This window comes from Rhinichthys klamathensis, unplaced genomic scaffold (genome assembly GCF_029890125.1).
Source record: "Rhinichthys klamathensis goyatoka isolate OS25496 unplaced genomic scaffold, OSU_Roscu_1.1 h1tg001048l_1, whole genome shotgun sequence".
In the NCBI taxonomy this organism is placed as follows: Eukaryota; Metazoa; Chordata; class Actinopteri; order Cypriniformes; family Leuciscidae; genus Rhinichthys; species Rhinichthys klamathensis.
Window position 1 is genome coordinate 49,920 of NW_026607320.1, and position 18,590 is coordinate 68,509.

General features: G+C 39.0%; 1 protein-coding gene across 2 annotated transcripts in view; it reads left to right on the forward strand.

Annotated features, from left to right (window-relative positions):
* nup210 (nucleoporin 210) overlaps nucleotides 1–18,590 on the forward strand; it is a 51,194-nt gene that overhangs the window by 12,773 nt on the left and 19,831 nt on the right. For both annotated transcript variants that reach the window (XR_008806453.1, XM_056244690.1), the window contains exons 14-29: nucleotides 901–1,046; nucleotides 1,126–1,344; nucleotides 2,481–2,654; nucleotides 3,328–3,520; nucleotides 5,116–5,222; nucleotides 7,155–7,259; nucleotides 7,360–7,461; nucleotides 10,827–10,955; nucleotides 11,127–11,254; nucleotides 11,330–11,465; nucleotides 12,074–12,136; nucleotides 13,387–13,566; nucleotides 14,041–14,121; nucleotides 14,212–14,343; nucleotides 16,648–16,806; nucleotides 16,883–16,974. Coding sequence is in view for 1 of the 2 variants with exons in the window: in XM_056244690.1 (XP_056100665.1) it covers nucleotides 901–1,046; nucleotides 1,126–1,344; nucleotides 2,481–2,654; nucleotides 3,328–3,520; nucleotides 5,116–5,222; nucleotides 7,155–7,259; nucleotides 7,360–7,461; nucleotides 10,827–10,955; nucleotides 11,127–11,254; nucleotides 11,330–11,465; nucleotides 12,074–12,136; nucleotides 13,387–13,566; nucleotides 14,041–14,121; nucleotides 14,212–14,343; nucleotides 16,648–16,806; nucleotides 16,883–16,974 (2,146 nt within the window). In the remaining variant the exon portion in view is untranslated. The remainder of the gene's footprint in view (nucleotides 1–900; nucleotides 1,047–1,125; nucleotides 1,345–2,480; nucleotides 2,655–3,327; nucleotides 3,521–5,115; nucleotides 5,223–7,154; nucleotides 7,260–7,359; nucleotides 7,462–10,826; nucleotides 10,956–11,126; nucleotides 11,255–11,329; nucleotides 11,466–12,073; nucleotides 12,137–13,386; nucleotides 13,567–14,040; nucleotides 14,122–14,211; nucleotides 14,344–16,647; nucleotides 16,807–16,882; nucleotides 16,975–18,590) is intronic.

Sequence of the window (18,590 nt, forward strand, 5' to 3'; positions counted from 1 at the left end):
TGAGTTCAGTTCACGCTAAACGAACAGATTCGGTTTCTTGCCTGGAACCGGATCGTTCACCTACAAATCAATCTATTACCTCCCTCGAGTTGCTCCAAACCTGTATGAATTTATTTCTTCTTCTGAACACTAAAGAAGGTATTTTGAAGAATATGGGTAACCACTGTTTACTTTCACTTATGACATATACAACTGTTATATTTGACGATATTTTGACATAATTTGGGGTATTTGTCCGTTCAAGTGCAAGAAGACATGAAAGAGACTCCATTCAGTATTCGTTATGTGCAAGTGCTCAGAAAACAGAATTGAGATCTCTTTCGAATCTTCTTGTGCTTCGGTTTAAAACCACATTAAATGTGTTCACAGGAATCGATGAGAGGAATTAAAATTGTAATTTTATAACTAGTATCTGATTCCTGACCTTAAGGATCCGATTCCGGCTTATTGTGCTTAATTACTTTTTTGGATTTTTTTGGATTTATCACACTAAAGTGTTAATGATTTTTAGTACTGTGCTAATGTGGGTATATATATGCATACCACGGTATAAACAATACAGCAAAATCTCTAACGATTATATATATCGTCATAACTCCCAGCCCTACCGGAAGTACAAAGGTCAAATCTTTTTTAAACAAAAAAAGACATACGGGTTATGCATAATAATGAGAGCGTTTTTCACAGCAGGTGATTTGAAGTCCTGCATTAATGGTGTATAAATGCGAAAATTACAAATAATATCTTGATACTCCGTTTGTGTTATTTAAGAGATACAAATATGATTTTGTTGTATTAATATTGGCAGATTTAACAGAAGCAAGCAAAGTGTTATGCTAGTAATCCAAGTGTGTGTAGAGTTGTACTCTTGCAGTATTTTTTGAGTGTGTGTGTCTTCAGGTAGACTTGCTCCAGGTCAGGGCCACTGCAGCGGGGTTCGTGTTAAGGCCTTGACCCCTGGTTACACCAACCTGTTGGTCAGCTATACCCATAGTAATGTTCACCTCAGTGCAAAGATCACCATCGCCGCCTACCCGCCTCTCAAGGTAAGATGTTTGAATATGCGTTTAAAGATGGAGGAGTGAGCAGTGACCTGTAGATGACGTGCCTCCTCGTCTTCGGCAGCCGGTTGACCCCGTGGCTGTGGCTGTGGTGACGTTGGGCTCCTCTAAAGACATGCTGTTTGAAGGAGGCCCGAGGCCCTGGGTGCTGGAGCCATCCAAGTTCTTCAGGAACCTGACGGCTGAGGACCACAGCAGCGTTGCGCTGTCTCTGCAGGGCCCTGCCTCGCGCTCCTACTCCCGACACCTGGTCAGAGCCACGTGCAGAGCTCTGGGAGAACAGGTACATCTCATGTCCTGCAGACCCGGCGTGTTCTCCGGTCTCTGTAGCTCCTTCCCAGCGCAGGTCCGGACTGTACTTTTTAGAAACCGAACTTATACATCTCCATCAAGGCAGCCGTAGTTCTCTGTAAAAGAAAAAAAACCTTAACGCTTAAAATAGTCATCAAAGATGGGCCCAGGGAGCCAAAAGAGTTTTTTTTTTTTTTTTTTTTTTTTAACCAAAGATTTACCCAAAAAAAGTAAATATTTCTCCCAACTGGATATGAATATAAAGAGGTTAGCTCAGATGTATGCTATTTTTATTTATTTATGTATTGTACATTTAGACACCTATGTGTATGGCACATAGAAGGCACTGAGAAAACAGGGTTTACCTCTCATGAAAAGTATGGACCATTTTTATATTTTACTCAAAGCAATAGTTAGATTACATACATTGTTTGTTTTTTAGTAATCAAAACTCTTATCATGAAGACAAAACAAAGTTAACTAGTTATTTATACTTTTTTTTTTTCTTTACTTGCCATCTCTAAATAATTTTCCAAATTCTAACATTGTTTATTATGAAATGCTCTTTATATGCTGATTAATAATCCTAAATGTATGAAAACAATGTCTAAAGACAACACATCAACTTGTGTCAAACCTTGTTTAGTTAAATGGTCAGAGTAATCTGTATGACAGATACAAATAATTGTATTAGCTGCATTGTTTTCTGCAGTGTTTTAGTGAAAGTATCTATTTTGCTGCGCACCGTGTTTCTGCTACTGTTGGTAAAATAACTGCGTCATCTGCAGCTCTTAATGTGGAGCTTTATAAGCGAGGGGAAGAGAGAAGCAACGTGCACAGAGCGGACAGGGCTTGAATGAAGCACTTTTAGCTCTAGATAAAATATAGATATAGCTCCGAAAGGTCATTACCATAAACAACCCTGAGTGCTTGTGACGTGAACCGCTCCGTTATGACGTGCTGCTCACTTTCATCTGTAGAAACGGTAAAATGGAGCAATTATGTCCCACGATCCGGATGGAACCAGTCCGCCATTTGAGCAACACTGCTCTAGACTGTCCACTAGGAATGTGGATTGATATGTTTGATTGATATGTTTGAAATGTTCGAATAATTGTGTCTCCGCAGATCTTAGCAGTGACTGTTGGGAACCAGCCCACCATGACGAACCCCTTCCCTGCGGTGGAACCGGCTGTTGTGAAGTTTGTGTGTGCTCCTCCATCACGCCTCACACTGACCCCCATCTACATGAGCCCTCAGCTGGACGTGTCCTGCCCTCTGCTGCAGCAGAACAAACAAGTGGTGAGCACCCAAACGCTCAGCGTCTGCAGGCTTAAGGGACCTGAGATATACATGACCTATAATGCCCTTTCACAAGATGGAAAATAAGTCTCTGAAGTCCCCAGAGTGTGTGTGTGTGTGTGTGAAGTTTTAGCACAAAATGCCCCATAGATATTTTTTAAAGCATGTGAAAATTTGGTTAGGGTTAAAAAAACAGAAAATTTCTAAAACTTTTAGCCTTTTATGTTCAAACCGGAGTCGGACAAAGATGGAGAGACTCAAGAAGAAGTGACGACATGTAGAACAACAGGACATTTTATGAATTGTTAGTTGATGAATTTATGTAGCTTATGTGGAGTTAACTATCTTCTAGTCATTGATTAGCATATTCTGTGATGACAATCTATAATTGCGTTCCCGTGGGCGGGGTTTATGTAAATATTGGGGTTGGTGATGTCACTAACCCAGGAGGAAGCTTGTGTAGTTCCTACCAGCCGTTTGTTGTAGTCCTTAAAAAGCGATTTCTGTAAACGAAAATATCTCCCTTTGCTTTGAACTTTGAGCATTGTAACTTTGCAGATGTTTATGCTCAAACAGCGACATTACACACTGACTACAGTTAGAAAAGTGAAATCATAATCAAGCACCCCTTTAACATGAAAGAAGTTCAGTGTCATTTGTGCTCGTTCTGCAGGTGCCCGTCTCCAACTACCACAACCCCGAGCTGGATGTGTCGGCCTTCGACCAGCAGGGACGGAGGTTTGATAACTTCAGCTCGTTGAGTATGATCTGGGAGTCCTCCAGAGTCTCCCTGGCCAGCATCGAGCCGACCATGCCCATGAAACTACACGTGCACGAGGACGACAGCAAGCAGAAAAAACTTCACGGTACCTTATAATGAATACTGAGATCATTGGTGATTATGAAGTACAAATATGTATTAGGGAAGGATGGTATGGCAAAAATCCTAACACTGAGGGCCAGATGTACGTGCATTTGCGAACGCTGCGTTGATAGCGCCATGGCCAGGACGCAGAAAGCGCTAGATGTGAAAGCGCAGTGTGTGTGTTATGTACCAAACCTGCAGTTCATCAGGTAAATGTGCCTGTCCACACACACTATACCGTAAACTAATGGGTCTCCTCCTCTCACTGCGTTTGAAATGATCCTGATGGCAATAATTGTAATGTAGCGAGGAGTTTAACAACTGCTGGAATGGAATGTGAACGCTGAGTCGGAGATTCGATGTCATCTCTGATTTCTTCCAGTAACTAATATTGCGGAGCTGCTTAATCTGTAACGCTTAATGATTTTGTTTTCACTCAACTGAAAAAGTGTGATTCTTGTGGCAAAAATATTTTCAGCTCGTCTCCTATGTCTTCGTCTTGCCCGGATTACTGCTGCCACTTCACCAGGAGGCGTATGCCAGGAAACCCGCTTCCTAAGTTACACCTGCTTTTAAGAGGCGGAGAATCTTCAGCGCAAAATAGAGGCGCGCTTTCACCGGCTTTTTCTGTACATAACGCGGAATACGTAATTAGGCGCAGTTTACGCTTCCCCTCCCATCTCTTTATGGGACACTTTCCCCTTGACCATCCCATCAATGCATATGTATGACACGAAAAGCGCATTTTGCCATTTTCAGTTCCCGTGACAGGCAGTCTGCGCTTTCCTCTCGGTGCGTTCCATTCGTACATACCTCGCCATGGTTTTATGCGCACTTTGCGAAACAAATACGCCTGAAGTGGGCGCAAAAGCGTTAGTACATCTGGCCCAGACTCATTTTATATAGCATATATCACAATAAATCAATTTAAACACTAAAACATGAGCATAAGATTACAGCTGAAACAAATGGTTGATAATATTAACAATAAATAGCCAGAAAGACCAAAATGTCAAGTCTCCTTTATTTATATAGCGCTTTTTACAATACAGATTGTTTCAAAGCAGCTTTACAGAGATAACAGGAAAAGTTTGTTTCTGCTGTACAGCAGATCTAGAAGAAAATGGCATCACAGTCCAGCTTAAGTCAGTTCGTTTTTGTTGTAAAAAAGGTATTAATTTAGTTCATTTATATATATATATATATATAGCCGCTCTGGAGAAAACAGTGATGTCATCGTCCAGCTCAGTTTTCATATCAACAATATTGTTGAGTATTAAGTGTCACCAACTAAGCAAGACAAAAGCCAATGGTGACATGATAGTAGTACAAGTATCAAAGTATGAGTATAAGCATAATTGCGTACATAAAGTATCAGTTTTGACATGCCTATATCGCACATAACCATTATACAAACAGTGGGACTGAATTATATTTTTCTACATATTTAATCAACTGGTTCACACACTTCTACTGTCACACAATCATATACCGCCATACCGCTCAGCCCTGGTATTTGTGATGCATATATGAAATGTGTGTTATGTATATATAAAAAGTGTCGTATATATAAAAAATGTGGTGTGTTCCCCGCAGGTCGCCAGACGGTGCTGGTGCATCATGAGTCGGGTGTGGCAGCGATCACTGTGACCGCGGTCGGCTATCAGACGCCGCACCTGGAGCGCGCCGCGGTTCCCAGCGGAGTGAGTCCCTCTTCCTTCATATCAAAGTGTTGTTTAAACCGCAACCAAATCCACAATAAATCGACTCCCTTTACTTCAGATCGAATACAATACAAGGTTGCAGTCGATATGCACGTTTATTATTTTAGCTTTTGTTTTTTACTCAAAGCCTCGAGGCCAGTTCACATGTGTGGAATGACTAGTTTTTACAAAGTTCAACTTCTTTTTACTTGAGCGCCAGGTTTTTAAAATGCTGTGTCATGGCGTAGACGTGAACGCAGCGGTCAAACATCCGTCTGGCTAATGTAACGAGAGAAAAGCAAACAAATTCTTTAATGAATTTATCTAATTATAACTGTCAGGTTCAGGGCAGTGAGCGCCCATCCTCATCTCTTGTATTAGTTCACAAAGCTGCTTGGACAGCAGAGTTCAAGAGAAAAATATCAACTGTGCTTATTAATGTGTTTATTCTTATTGGCAAGGTTTTTTTTTTTAATTAGGATAACTATTGCTAACCAAATTAATATTTATTGTATTAATATTACATGGGTTAAATTGCGAAGCTGGCACAGAGGTGTATAAGGGGTTTTAGGTATTAGGTTTTTTTAAGCCTAAAAGTATGTGACCGCGATGTTGTTTCTGCTCCAGGTCTCTGGTGCACAGTAATACGTCAGTGTCATTTCGCAACGTCATCTCGTTCACTTCTGATGGATATAGCCAGCAACGAGAGTCCATTCGTGCGCTAGAGCCGACCCTGAAACGAGGGCTGTCGGAGCCATGTGGCGGCAGAGGACGTGGGTTCGGTGGATCTCTGGTTTAGGCTGAGCGATCAGCATCAGAGAGGGCCTGATCCTCCACTTCTGGAGATCATGAGCCGCCTCGTTACCTCAGCAGGAAGTGACCAACTCTAACCACACATCACCCAACACAGTTACCGTTGCCACAACAGAGCTAACCGCACAGGAAGCTGAAACGGCACACGCTAGCTCTGTGCTAACGCCTAGCCAGCAGTTTACAGCGACTGGCAGACGCTTGCTAACGAAGATGAACCTTCAGGTTCATTTCAAAGGCTCTTCTTGGCAGCAATAGTCACACATATAGTGTTAATTCTATTCCTATCCTGATTCTCCTAACATGTTGCTAAGATAACGATAAGGAAAAGACCTCTTACTGGTACAAGATGATATATCAGCAAATTTGTGGCATTGGCAAGTTTTTCTGTTTGGGCGATTAAATGTTGTGAGCTGGACTTTTATTTTGACCGTATTGAGAACCAAGACACCAATTCTGTCTTCATTAGTTTCCCATCTTTGTTTCACAGATTTGTCTATTAATCGATAAGCAAACTTTTTTATATATACCGTTGCCATTCCGGAAATCAGCATTTATATAATTTAAAGAAGTCTTTAAACACCTGTTAAACATGTCATTCCACAAACCTCCCCAACTTTGGTAAATCCAGCTGAAGAGCTCTCTGTAACCCGTTTACAGTCGATGTTCTCTGTCCGAGTGAATGGTTGAACCTGTGTGGATCAGATGTGCACAGCAGAGGCCGGCCGGCACTGGACACGCGTTTCTTTATTTTTAAAAATGCCATAACAAGATTACAGAATCAAGTAGTTGCTATCTAAAGTATAAATCCAAAATCAAACATCTTAGATTGATACATTTTCAAATAAATATTATGTAGTAAATATTAAGTAAAATAAATCTAAATATAATTGTAAAGCTATGTTATGTACTATTGTTAAAATCCCCCTGTGTTAAAATCAAGCTTTTAATGTTGTTTATATGTCTATGTGGTGTTTTTGAGATGCTTTAATTGGCATCAGCCAGCAAAAAAATCCATATCTGTGGACGACTGCCTTTTACTCATACATATTGGATCGTTTTGAACTTCAGTGTAAATTGGATCTCTGATTCATGTGTGTTTTGTTTACATGTGTGTGTTAGTTTGACCCTCTGAGCCCCGTCTCAGCCACGCTTGACCTTCTGTTAGTAGAGGACGTGAGGGTGACCCCTGACACCATCACCATATACAACCATCCCGATGTGGCGGTAAGATCTCTCTCTCACACACACACACACACACACACACACACGCTCTGCTGTGCCTGAAAGAGCTTGTCCAGTGTGCCTGACACACACTTCTCTGCAGGCGGATCTGACTCTTCAGCAGGGCTCCGGTTATTTCTACATCAACGCAAGCGTCGGGGGGATCGCAGAGGTCACGTTTCAGGAGTCCCAGGGAATTGCTCAGGTAACATGTTAAAGGACTGGTCCAGCTTCAGTAGGAGATGAGCTCTATCAGGGGGTATTGGTGGCATTTTGTATTAGGGTTGGGTATCGTTTGAATTCAAACATTTAGATATCAAACATATATATTGTCTTTTTGCTAAACATTCTGTTGCAGCTGAATACCATGACCAAAATCAGCAGCCTAAAGAACAACTAAGTAACTAACTAATATAAATTTCAAACATTGTTAAAGTATACAGTCAGTAATACATTAAGAACCAATAAGCAAATTAGCAATAGCAGGATCCTATATACTGTTACACAGTTCACATTCACTTAAGACTTAACTTGCTGTGTTTACAAGGATATTTTGACATAATTTTGTGTTTTAAATTTGTACATTTGTGTGTTTGTGTCATAATTTTATATTTGTTCTTCCAAGCGCGAGAAGACTCAAAAGAGAACTCAATTCAGTATTGATGCACTATATTACAAATCACCCTAAGAAAAAGAGGAATTAATATTTTATCCCATGGGTTTAAGTTATCATTGACCTGTAACTGTTCTATTCCCATTAAACAAGTGTATTCTTATAAGTGTTATTGACTGTGTATTAACCCGGAGAGCTTATACTGAGCATCTCTGCTCTAGACGACAGCAAAGGCTTCAGCAGACTCAGGCCTGGTTTCACAGACGGGGATTAGATTAAGCCAGGATTAGGCCTTGGACACATTTATAAAAGCTACTTAAATGCTCTAATTGAACTTGGATAAAAACATTACTGGTGTTCATCTTGAGACAAAACAACGGCAGTGATATATTTTAAGATAGTAATTGTAAAGATAGTAGTTGCTTTCAGTTAAAACAGATCAAACTGATCCAAGCCTGGTATGAGAACGTTTCAGATTAGATGTCAGCTTGTGAGTTTTGTGAAAACCGCAGTTAAAACTGTGGAAGTGTACACTAAAAAAATAAATTGGTTTTAATTAACTTTTTTATGTCAACAGGTTCTGATATGTTGGCTTTAATTGACTTTTTTATGTCAACTGGTTCCACATAACTGGGTTACGTTAAACAAACATAATTTGTTCATGTAACTTCAACATCATGGAATCAAAGTCATTTTAAGCGACCCAATTAAACTCTGAGCAGAGTGTTAAATGAACACTGAAGCAGTGTTAAAGTTAATAAGATAATTAAGTAAATAATTTAGTAATGATTGAGCATTATTGAAGACACCTGATGTTAACAAGCAGAATCACTAAAGGAGAAAACAGGAATTATAGGTCACCATTATGGTGATCAGTGTTCTAGTTGGGCTCTTGACCCTCACATTATTAACTTTAGATTATGTTTGGCTGTTGTGCATGAGTTATAACAGCCAGATGATCAAATAGAAAAGGTGATCTGATGGTGTTGGTTGTGTTTTAACATAATCATTATATCACAATCATTTGACCTGAATCACTGAACTCATATAGAACCCAATTTCTGAGTTAAGTTTACCTTATGGATTATAGCAGCACTGTCGTTGTAGAGCATACCATTTTTAGCCTTCTCAATAAAAACCAATTGATCAAATCAATAAAAAGTAATCAAAGAGGAACTACTAAAATAAAACAGTTTATGTAGGCACACACAGACATCAAGAATCAGCCTGTGAATCTCAACAATGGTGACACTTATAAAGCATGTTGCAGTTCATTCTGGGTGCCACAAATCAAAACTCATTCATGGCTCCCATCATGCATTGCTGCATGAATAAATAATGAGCTTAGGTGATCTGTTTGTCACCATTGCTGAGATTCATACGTTAATTCTTGATGTCTGTGTGTGCCTGCATACAATTGTTTTTTTTGTTTGTTTTTTAAACAAAAGTTTTTTTTTATTGATTTGATCATTTGGATTTCATTGAAAAGGCTAAAAATGGTATGCTCTACAATGATAGTGCTGCTATAATTCATAAGGTAAACTTAACTCAGAAATTGGGTTCTATATGAGTACAGGTCAAATGATTATGTTAAAACACAACCAACACCATCAGATCACCTTTTCTATTTGTTTTTCTGGCTGTCATAACTCAGATACAGCAGCCAAACTAAATCTAAAGTTAACGATTTAAGGGTCAGGAGACCAACTAAAACAAACACTGATCACCATAATGGTGACCAGAAATTCTGGTTTTCTCCTTCAGTGATTCTGCTTGTAAACATCAGGTGTCTTCAATAATGCTCAATCCTCACTAAATTATTTACTTAATTATCTCATTAACTTTAACACTGCTTCAGTGTTCATTTAACACTAGTAATTAAACAGAGTTTTATTGGGTCGCTTAAAATGACTTAATTCCATGATGTTGAAGTTACATGAACAAATTATGTTTGTTTAACGTAACCCAGTTATGTGGAATCTGTTTACATAAAAAAGTAAATTAAAGCCAACATTTCATTTTTTTGAGTGTATAAAATAGCAGACAGCAAACATTGCAGATGTTAAGATTGACCAGTAACGTTTTTAAGGCGAGACTGAGGGGTTCGTTTATATGATTGGATTTTTCTTTATGTAAACAATCACTTTCTGGTATCCTTCACTTGTGAAGAATAAGTGTGTTTTATTGTTATTAATATGCACTTCAGTGTAGTGTAACTTTTAAAACCTTCACAGGATATTTTTTTTAAACTACTTGCAGATACTATAAAGTTAATTAAATAAAAACATCCGCTTAAGTGCACTTAAAGAGAGTACACTTTCATGTTTGTTTCTTAACACGCTTTAGTCCACTTTGCAATGTCAAATTAAAACTTTTACCTTAAAGTACATTATAAGTCATTGTTTTATTAATCTTTTGTTGTATTTTGAAGAAGTACACTTATTTTGATGTTGAAAAAAGTTAGAAAAAAGCACATGTAAAGTACATTATTATATTTTTAACTATATTGTGTTGTTGTTTGATATTACATTTAAAGTTAATATATTTTAAATGCACTAAATTGCAACATTTAATACCAAAAGCATTACGTTGAGTTTGTAATTAAGTTTAAAAGTATATTTTTATAATAAGTACTACTGAAAGTATGCTAAAGTGTATTTGCTTGTATGATGTGAAACTTGGCATTACATGGTCATAACAGAAGATGTAACTTTACACAGACAATATTAATGTGTTTCTGTTACACTTTTTTTACTTTTGTAAACTGAGGAATCAGTTAAAGGTTTCTGTGAAATGCCCATTAAAGCTTAACTTGTGTTGAACCTGGTACATTAAAGTATTTCACAGACTCTGTTAGTGAGCTGACTGCACAATGTAAATAGTTTTTTACAGTGTACAGAAGAAACAAGTTATTACCAATGTAGTTTCTAATCTAATCTCATGCCATTGTGACTCAGGTTGTCCCAGCTCAGGCGGGGGTCTTGCAGGTGATGGTTCATGACCTTTGCTTGACCTTTCCTTCCCCCGCCACGGCTACAGTTCACATCTCTGATATTCTGGAGGTTTATGTGCGTGTGGTAGACAAGGTTGGTGACATCCACTCAAAAAAAACTTGAATGTATTAAAATAGATTAAGGAAGTCCACTAACAAATCCGTTTTGAAAATATAAAAGCCTCATTTCATGCATGTGCACTTTGATCTTTTATGAAGTGGTTTTGAAATCAGAGGTTAAATTCAGATTACACTATCATTTTAGGTTGAGATCGGCAAGTCAGTCAAAGCATACGTTCGGGTTTTGGACGGCAACAAGAAGCCTTTCCTGTCCAAGTACTTCTCTGTCATGAACCTGAAGCTGAGGGCAGCGTCGTCCATCATCTCTCTGCAGTGAGTAACCGATTGCTCATCTTTACTCGATGTGCTGGCGTCTGTGAAAGCTAATACGCTTCTGTTGTTTGTCAGAACTCTGCCCGATTCATCAGAGGAAGATACGGCCACATTTCTGGTCAAAGGTCTGGTGATCGGACAAACCAGTGTGTCTGCTTTCGTCATTGACAAAAACGGCAGGAAGATCACCTCTGCACCCCAACAAATTGAAGTAAGCTTCTTCTGTGCTGTCATTTACAGCTTTTTTGAAAGGATTGCGTCAAACTTTTTTCATAGTTACACTACAGGGCTGATGAATGCTTGATTCTGATTGGTTGACGCTCTAAGGTGTGCAATTATTGTCCAGTAAACGCACAGCTATTGTTGTTCCAGGCAGGTCGCATTATAATATTAGTTGACCGCATTACAGTTTTATATCACTTCGCTAAATTATTCCATTTATTTATAAAAGTCTTTACAGCCTACAACAGCAAATGAACCAAGATCGACAGAGATACTCACTAGGATAAAAAACGACAAACTATATCCATGTTTTCCCCACAAAATCACATTTCAATTACAAATAGTAAGTAATATAAAAATAACACGATTAAATGATATGGATGATAAATGGTAAAAATTATTGAATAATTGAATATAAATGATTGACTGTAAATATTAGCTAAAGCAAATGGGAAAAAATACACAATTGAAAGATTGCCCTGTTGAAGCCACACTCACACAGGTTGCTTCTGAAAACTCAAATTGGATCCTCAGATCCTTCATGGTGATAACAATTCCTGAAGACTTCTTTCTTGAATGTGTTTTTCCGATCTGTAGGTCTTCCCCCCCTTCAGACTGCTGCCCAGGAAAGTCACTCTGATAGTTGGAGCAATGATGCAGGTACGTAATTATTTGTATTTATTCCAGTACGTTTCAGTTACTTTCCTCTTGTCTAATGCACTCAGATCTGATGTGTAAATTAGCTGTTGAACACACAAAACACAAGCCAATGCTGCACTCCAGAAGTAGGGCACCTTTTTTTAGTTCAGAGTTAAATCATTCTGGTTGATGAAACTGAATCTTTGCATTCATGTAAACAGATTTATGATCCAAATCTGAATGAATCTTTTGATGTGCATTCATAATACATGTGCTCGCCATTGGGCCTTACACACTAACTGTGCATGTGTGAAATTTGTGTACGTTTTCACAAACAAATCATTATTCATGATTCATAACCATTGTACTAAAATTTATTCTAAATGTACAAAAATATTTAATGCAAATTACTAACCTCAAGCATGCAGTCAGTCATTAAGAACAAATTGTGAATACGCATGTGTTCTCACATGACATCTTCCATTAGAAGTTCTCTTGTGCTTATTAAAATGAACAGTGTACACAATAATTAGTGAATGAGACTGTCTTGTGCTGGATGACTGGATGATGGTCGAAAAGAATAACACAAATCATGTTCTTCAGTGCTGCCAGAAGCACTGTACTCAAGCGCATTATCAACCTGAAAGCCAATGACATGATTTATGTTTGTCAGTGGTCCTCCAACCATTGTTTTAATCTATTAATGTTATAGAGCTACATCTGTGCATGACACGTCATGACGCCAACGCTGCATCAGTGTTGAACATGCACAGAACATCCCCGTTTCAGAGTAAAAGAAATACACAACCACTTTCAATCTCCTCATTTCAGCTTTTCCATTCGCTTCGAGGTGTTTCTTTAACACTTGTTTTCATGTGCCTCCTCAAACAGCACACGTCTGTCCGTCATGTACATGGCACGTGTAGCGACACATGGTGTTTTTAGGGCTATCTGACGCGTGGCTCCAAACTAATGCACTTCCAGTCCAGTACTGCATTTATCTTCTTTATTTGTCTCAGTTCTAAGGCTCAAACACATCGCAATCACCAGTTAGCATGTCCTTACGTGATCCTGACACGGTCAAATTGTTTGCTTCCCTCATTCATTACACCTGACATCTCTTGCTCCAAATATACCAAATTAAACCCATACTCCACTCAGTGTTTCCCAGTGGAACTACAACAGACATTTAAATGGAGCATAATGGCTCTTACAGCACGTCTATGATCGGTTTTCTGATGTCAGGATGAATGTCATCTGTTCGTTTATAGATCACATCAGAGGGAGGCCCGCAGCCCCAGTCCAACATCCTCTTCTCTCTCTCCCGTGACCACATCGCCTCAGTCAACAGCCTGGGTCACGTCCAGGGCCTGTCGGTGGGCAACATGAGCGTGACCGGTGTGGTTCAGGCGGTCGACACGGAAACAGGCAAACTAGTGGTGGTGTCAAAGGTGATGCTTCTCTACAGACACATGTGCAGATGGTTGAAACCATATTGGTCTGTGTGGGGAATGACATAATGGGATAGTTCACCCAAAAATGAAAATTGTTATCAGTTGTTCTCCCTCATGTCGTTCCACTCCCAAAAGACTTTCTTTCAGCTCCAAAACACCAATGAAGATTTATTGTAACCTGAGAAACTTCTGTCCCTCCATTGTAAGTCTGTTCACCCAAAACTCTGACGGTTCAAAACGGAGATTGTAAAATAAATCCAAAAGAAATGAGCGGTTTAATCCAAATCTTCTGAAGAGACCCGATCGCTTTATATGATGAACAGAGCTTTGGGTGAACAGACTTTCAAAGGAGGGACAGAAATCTCTCAGATTTCCTTAAAAATATCTTCATTTGTGTTTCGAAGAGGAACGGCATGAGAGTGAGTGCTTGATGACAGAATGAACTAACCCTTTAGATATCGTTATTGACAGGATCAAGTGGACATTGAGGTGGTGCAGCTGAAGGCCATAAGGATCCGAGCCCCCATCACCAGGATGAAGACGGGGACGCTGGTAAACACACATCATGTTTGCGCAATGTTTTGTCTGCAGACTGCAGAGTATGTTGTCTTGTTTGGTGTCAGCTTTGGTGTCTTGCTGTAGATGCCGGTGTATGTGATGGGCCTGAGCAGCAGTCAGACGCCCTTCTCTTTCGGGAACGCTCTTCCCGGCCTCAGCTTCCACTGGTCTGTGACGAAGAGAGACGTTCTGGACGTCCACACACGCCATGCAGAGGTCAGGACAAAACCCTTCTCTGATGCACACTGCTTGTGTTCACTATTCCTGTGTTCATTTTAGCTTCGTCACAGCTGGTATCTCAATATTTTTCTAAGTATTGACGATGTTATTTAAATGATGATGTTTTATTGAGTAAAACACTCAATATGTTTGCATTTGCTCTCAATACATTTAAAAAAGTGAAAGGAAAGAAAATAGACATGAACAACTGTTGTTTCAATGTACATACAATGTATCATACATAAGTGCTTACTGCAAAACACTAGTTTAAAAATGAATTTATCTAGACCTTTTTTTTAAATAAATGAACACCAATTTAAAATATAAAAATATAAGCTAACACTTTATTTTACAATGTCCTTTTTACATATGTTACATGTACTTACCATAGTAATAACAGTAAATTATGCATAATTACATGCAATTAACCCTCAAACAAATCCTAATCCTAACCTAACCCTATAGTAAGTACATGTAGTAAAAATATTAATATTACTCAGTGCTTAAATATATAATTACACTGAAACAATGACACCTTAAAATAAAGTGTAACCCTTTATTTTAAGGTGTCTTTGTTACACTGTAATCATACATTTAATAATAATATTAAGTAACTTCATGTACTTACTATAGGGTTAGGATTAGGGTTTGGTTGAGGGTTAATTGCATGTAATTATGCATAGTTTATAGTTCTGTCAGGTCCATTAAGTCAAGAACACACATGACAATAAATGATTAGGAAATTGTATTGAATAAAATGCAATTCAAGTTGATAATTAAAATTTGGCGGTATGGCTCTGTTCAGGGAGTCCTCTGACCTTTCATGAGCACCATGAAATAGCAGAGAGTCAGAGGACAGCAGCAGCATTAGGCAACGCTCACAGTTTAGTACTGGGAGAGCAGAACTATTGCCTCCAAACAAACCATACCTGGCAACCTCTTGTGAATAGACAAGAGATGGAATTAGACTATTCAAATACTTAGAAATCTTTATTCATAAATACGAATTAGTTGGCAATATGTTTCAGTTCAGATGAGTCTCCTGATCATTCATGAGCACCATGAATTTAGCAGAGAGTCAGGGGACAGCAGCAGCATTAGGGGATGCTCACATGAATTAGGAGAGCTGAACTATTTCCCCCAAACAGACCATAAAGCAACCTCCTGTGATAAAATAAATGAAGGATGAATTAAGCAGCCAGTAAGCGCATCCAGGGGCAATGTAACTAGCAGAAGAAAGACAAGTAAGATTTAGCAGATGAGACTTTCTTTTAATTGATTCACTGAATAGTGACTGTTACTATGCCTTTTTAGAGCTGTGCCACAGCAGAAATAATTCAGTTTGCACCATGAATTGTTATTTACTAACTATCTATCACTGCAAGCTGCTTGATCTGTGCTGCATAGTGCTAATATCGCTGCATAGTGCAACTTGAGCAGTTGCCAATGACAAAAGATTAGTAATATTAATAGATTAGTCACATTGCCAATATGACCAAATGAGCCTTGCAAGAGCATTTAAATGAAAACGACTAGATAAGCCCAAGCACACGGATAGCATTAGCAACAGCATGGTGCCCATATCCTAATAACTTTTAACGATGAGCATTAAAAAGAAACTTAGCTTAGCTTCGTGAAAACTTCAGAGATGAATGGAGAGTGAATACATCGAGTCCTGTTTCAATATTGCAGAGAGCGAGCAGTTAGGAGCGAACTGAATCTGCTTAAATAGGGCGCCCTGATTTGAGCGTAGTCATTCGCAGCGAGGGGAGATGAACCGCAGATGCGCTGATGCAGCTCAGCTGAGCAAATCGCTGATGAGGCCGTGTAGTCGGCCGTTAGCGTTAGCAGCATCTTGACAACTTGGCCTGCCAGAACTGACGCTGACGCTCAATTTATTACTCTATAGTAAATAACTACATGTAACATATGAACAATGTAACAATGACACTAAAATAAGGTGTTATCAAATATAAAATTAAAAATGTGAAAATTATTTTTTTTAAATGTGGTTGTTGCAACAGTTATTTATAGATGGATAGATAGATAGCACTTTATTGTCCGTGTACACGGAAATTTGTCTTGCAATACAAGCTCCAACAATTACAACACACAACCTAAAAAAGCTAAAAACATAGTCATCAATAAAAACAGCCTCTTTGAAGAACAAAACACATGACCTGGTCCAAGTGGCAGGTCTGTTAGTTTGCGTGGACACATTTCTGTGGTGACCCTTGACTCCAGTGTCTGGTGGTGTTGTGCTTCAGTGTAAGCAGTGTGTGTGTGTGATCTCTCCTGCAGGCGTCTGTGCAGCTCAGCGCTGAGCACAACTTTGCCATGAGTGTGTTTGGCAGGAGTAAAGGCCGCACTGGACTGAGGGTGGTGGTGAAGGCCACTGTTCCTCTGGCGGGACTTCTGGAGGGCAATGCCCTTGAACTCCATGATGAGATACAGATTCAGGTAGGCGGAAACTCATTCTGTCATTCATTTGCTAAACAGAAAGCAAAGACTGACTCTACCATACATCGAATTTCAGGTCTATGAGAAACTGCAGCTGTTGAACCCAGAAGTTCAAGCGGAGGAGATACTGATGTCACCAAACTCCCTGCTGAAGCTCCAAACTAACAGGTACTTCAGTTCAGATCAACACGTATAGATACAGCTCAACACGTATAGATACAGCTCAACACATAGAGATACAGCTCAACACGTATAGATACAGCTCAACACGTATAGATACAGCTCAACACGTATAGATACAGCTCAACACGTATAGAGACAGCTCAACACGTATAGATACAGATCTATACGTATACATGTGTTGACATATAGATACAGCTCAACACTAGTGTTGCTTTCGTCAACGAAAATTATGACTAAATATCGTCGTCAACGAACCTTTATCACGTGACGAAAACGAGACGAGACGTAACGTAAATGCTGGTCATGTGACGATGACTATAACTAAATGTATAATGCAATATCGTTGACGAATAAAAACGAGACTAAATGTGGTTTACAAAATAAAAACTATGCTAAAATGTCTCTTCATTTTCGTTGACCAAAACGAGACGAAATGTTATTTAACGTTATTTCGTCTCGTTTACTTGCATTATTATTATGCAGCATTTCTGTTTCGTGTGTCACTTCAGGGGCTGCATCAGATCGCACTGTGCAGACGCAGGCGACTTCACATCCTCAAGCCCCACTCGCGGCATTATTTAGAAGATCCAGCTGCGTGAGTTACGGCTGTTTCACACATACTCCGTGTGTAGTGCTTATGCGGTGCGTGTTGCGGTGTGTATGCAGGAGCAGCACGAGCTATTGTGCTTTCACATGTGCTCCGTTTGCAGTGCGCAACTGATCTAAGGCTGTACCACTGAATCACAACATTTATTCTCTATTTTTTATTTCAAATCAATATTTTTAGCCTACATCCATTATGTCGCGTTGTTGAGGTACTGTGTAGATCTCTGCTCTGCTGTTATGCACGCACGCTCCTGGAGCGCATTGCCGGACCGCATCCGCGTGCGTGTGAGCGCTCTAACCATAGGCTCTACATGGGTGCGGGAAAAAAATTCGGAGTATGTGTGAAACAGGCATTAGCATAAACGACAACAAACAAAGTTAAGTCTGACACAGAGAAAGGGATTCGTCTTTGGGAGAAAAAGAAGAAATGACATTAGAAAAAACTTTCATTTCATCATGTGTGTAGGCTACTTCTAACATGTTTGGTTGGTAAAATAAATATGTTGTAAATTCAAATCAGAGCATTTTCCGTGTCTGGAATGGATGTATTCTTGAGTCTATAAGGTAACAATAATATAATAAGATAACAGAAGATAAGATTGTTTGAAATGGGTTTGGCTAAAAGAAAATTTTGGTTTTGTCTAGGTATAGGCTACTATATTGACTGGGTTAAATAGAATACTAAAAAGAGACTAAAATACAATTTTCATTGACTAAAACTAGACTGTCTTTCGTCGACTAAAACTAGACTAAAATGTCATCAGTTTTCGTCGACTAAAACTAGACTAGACTAAAAAGAGTATGAATGTGACTAAAACTAATAAAAACTAAAATGACAGCTTGCCACAAAGACTAGACTAAAACTCAAATTAAAACAGGCCGCCAAAAACAACACTACTCAACACGTATAGATACAGCTCAACACGTATAGATACACGTATAGATACAGCTCAACACGTATAGATACAGCTCAACACATAGAGATACAGATCAAC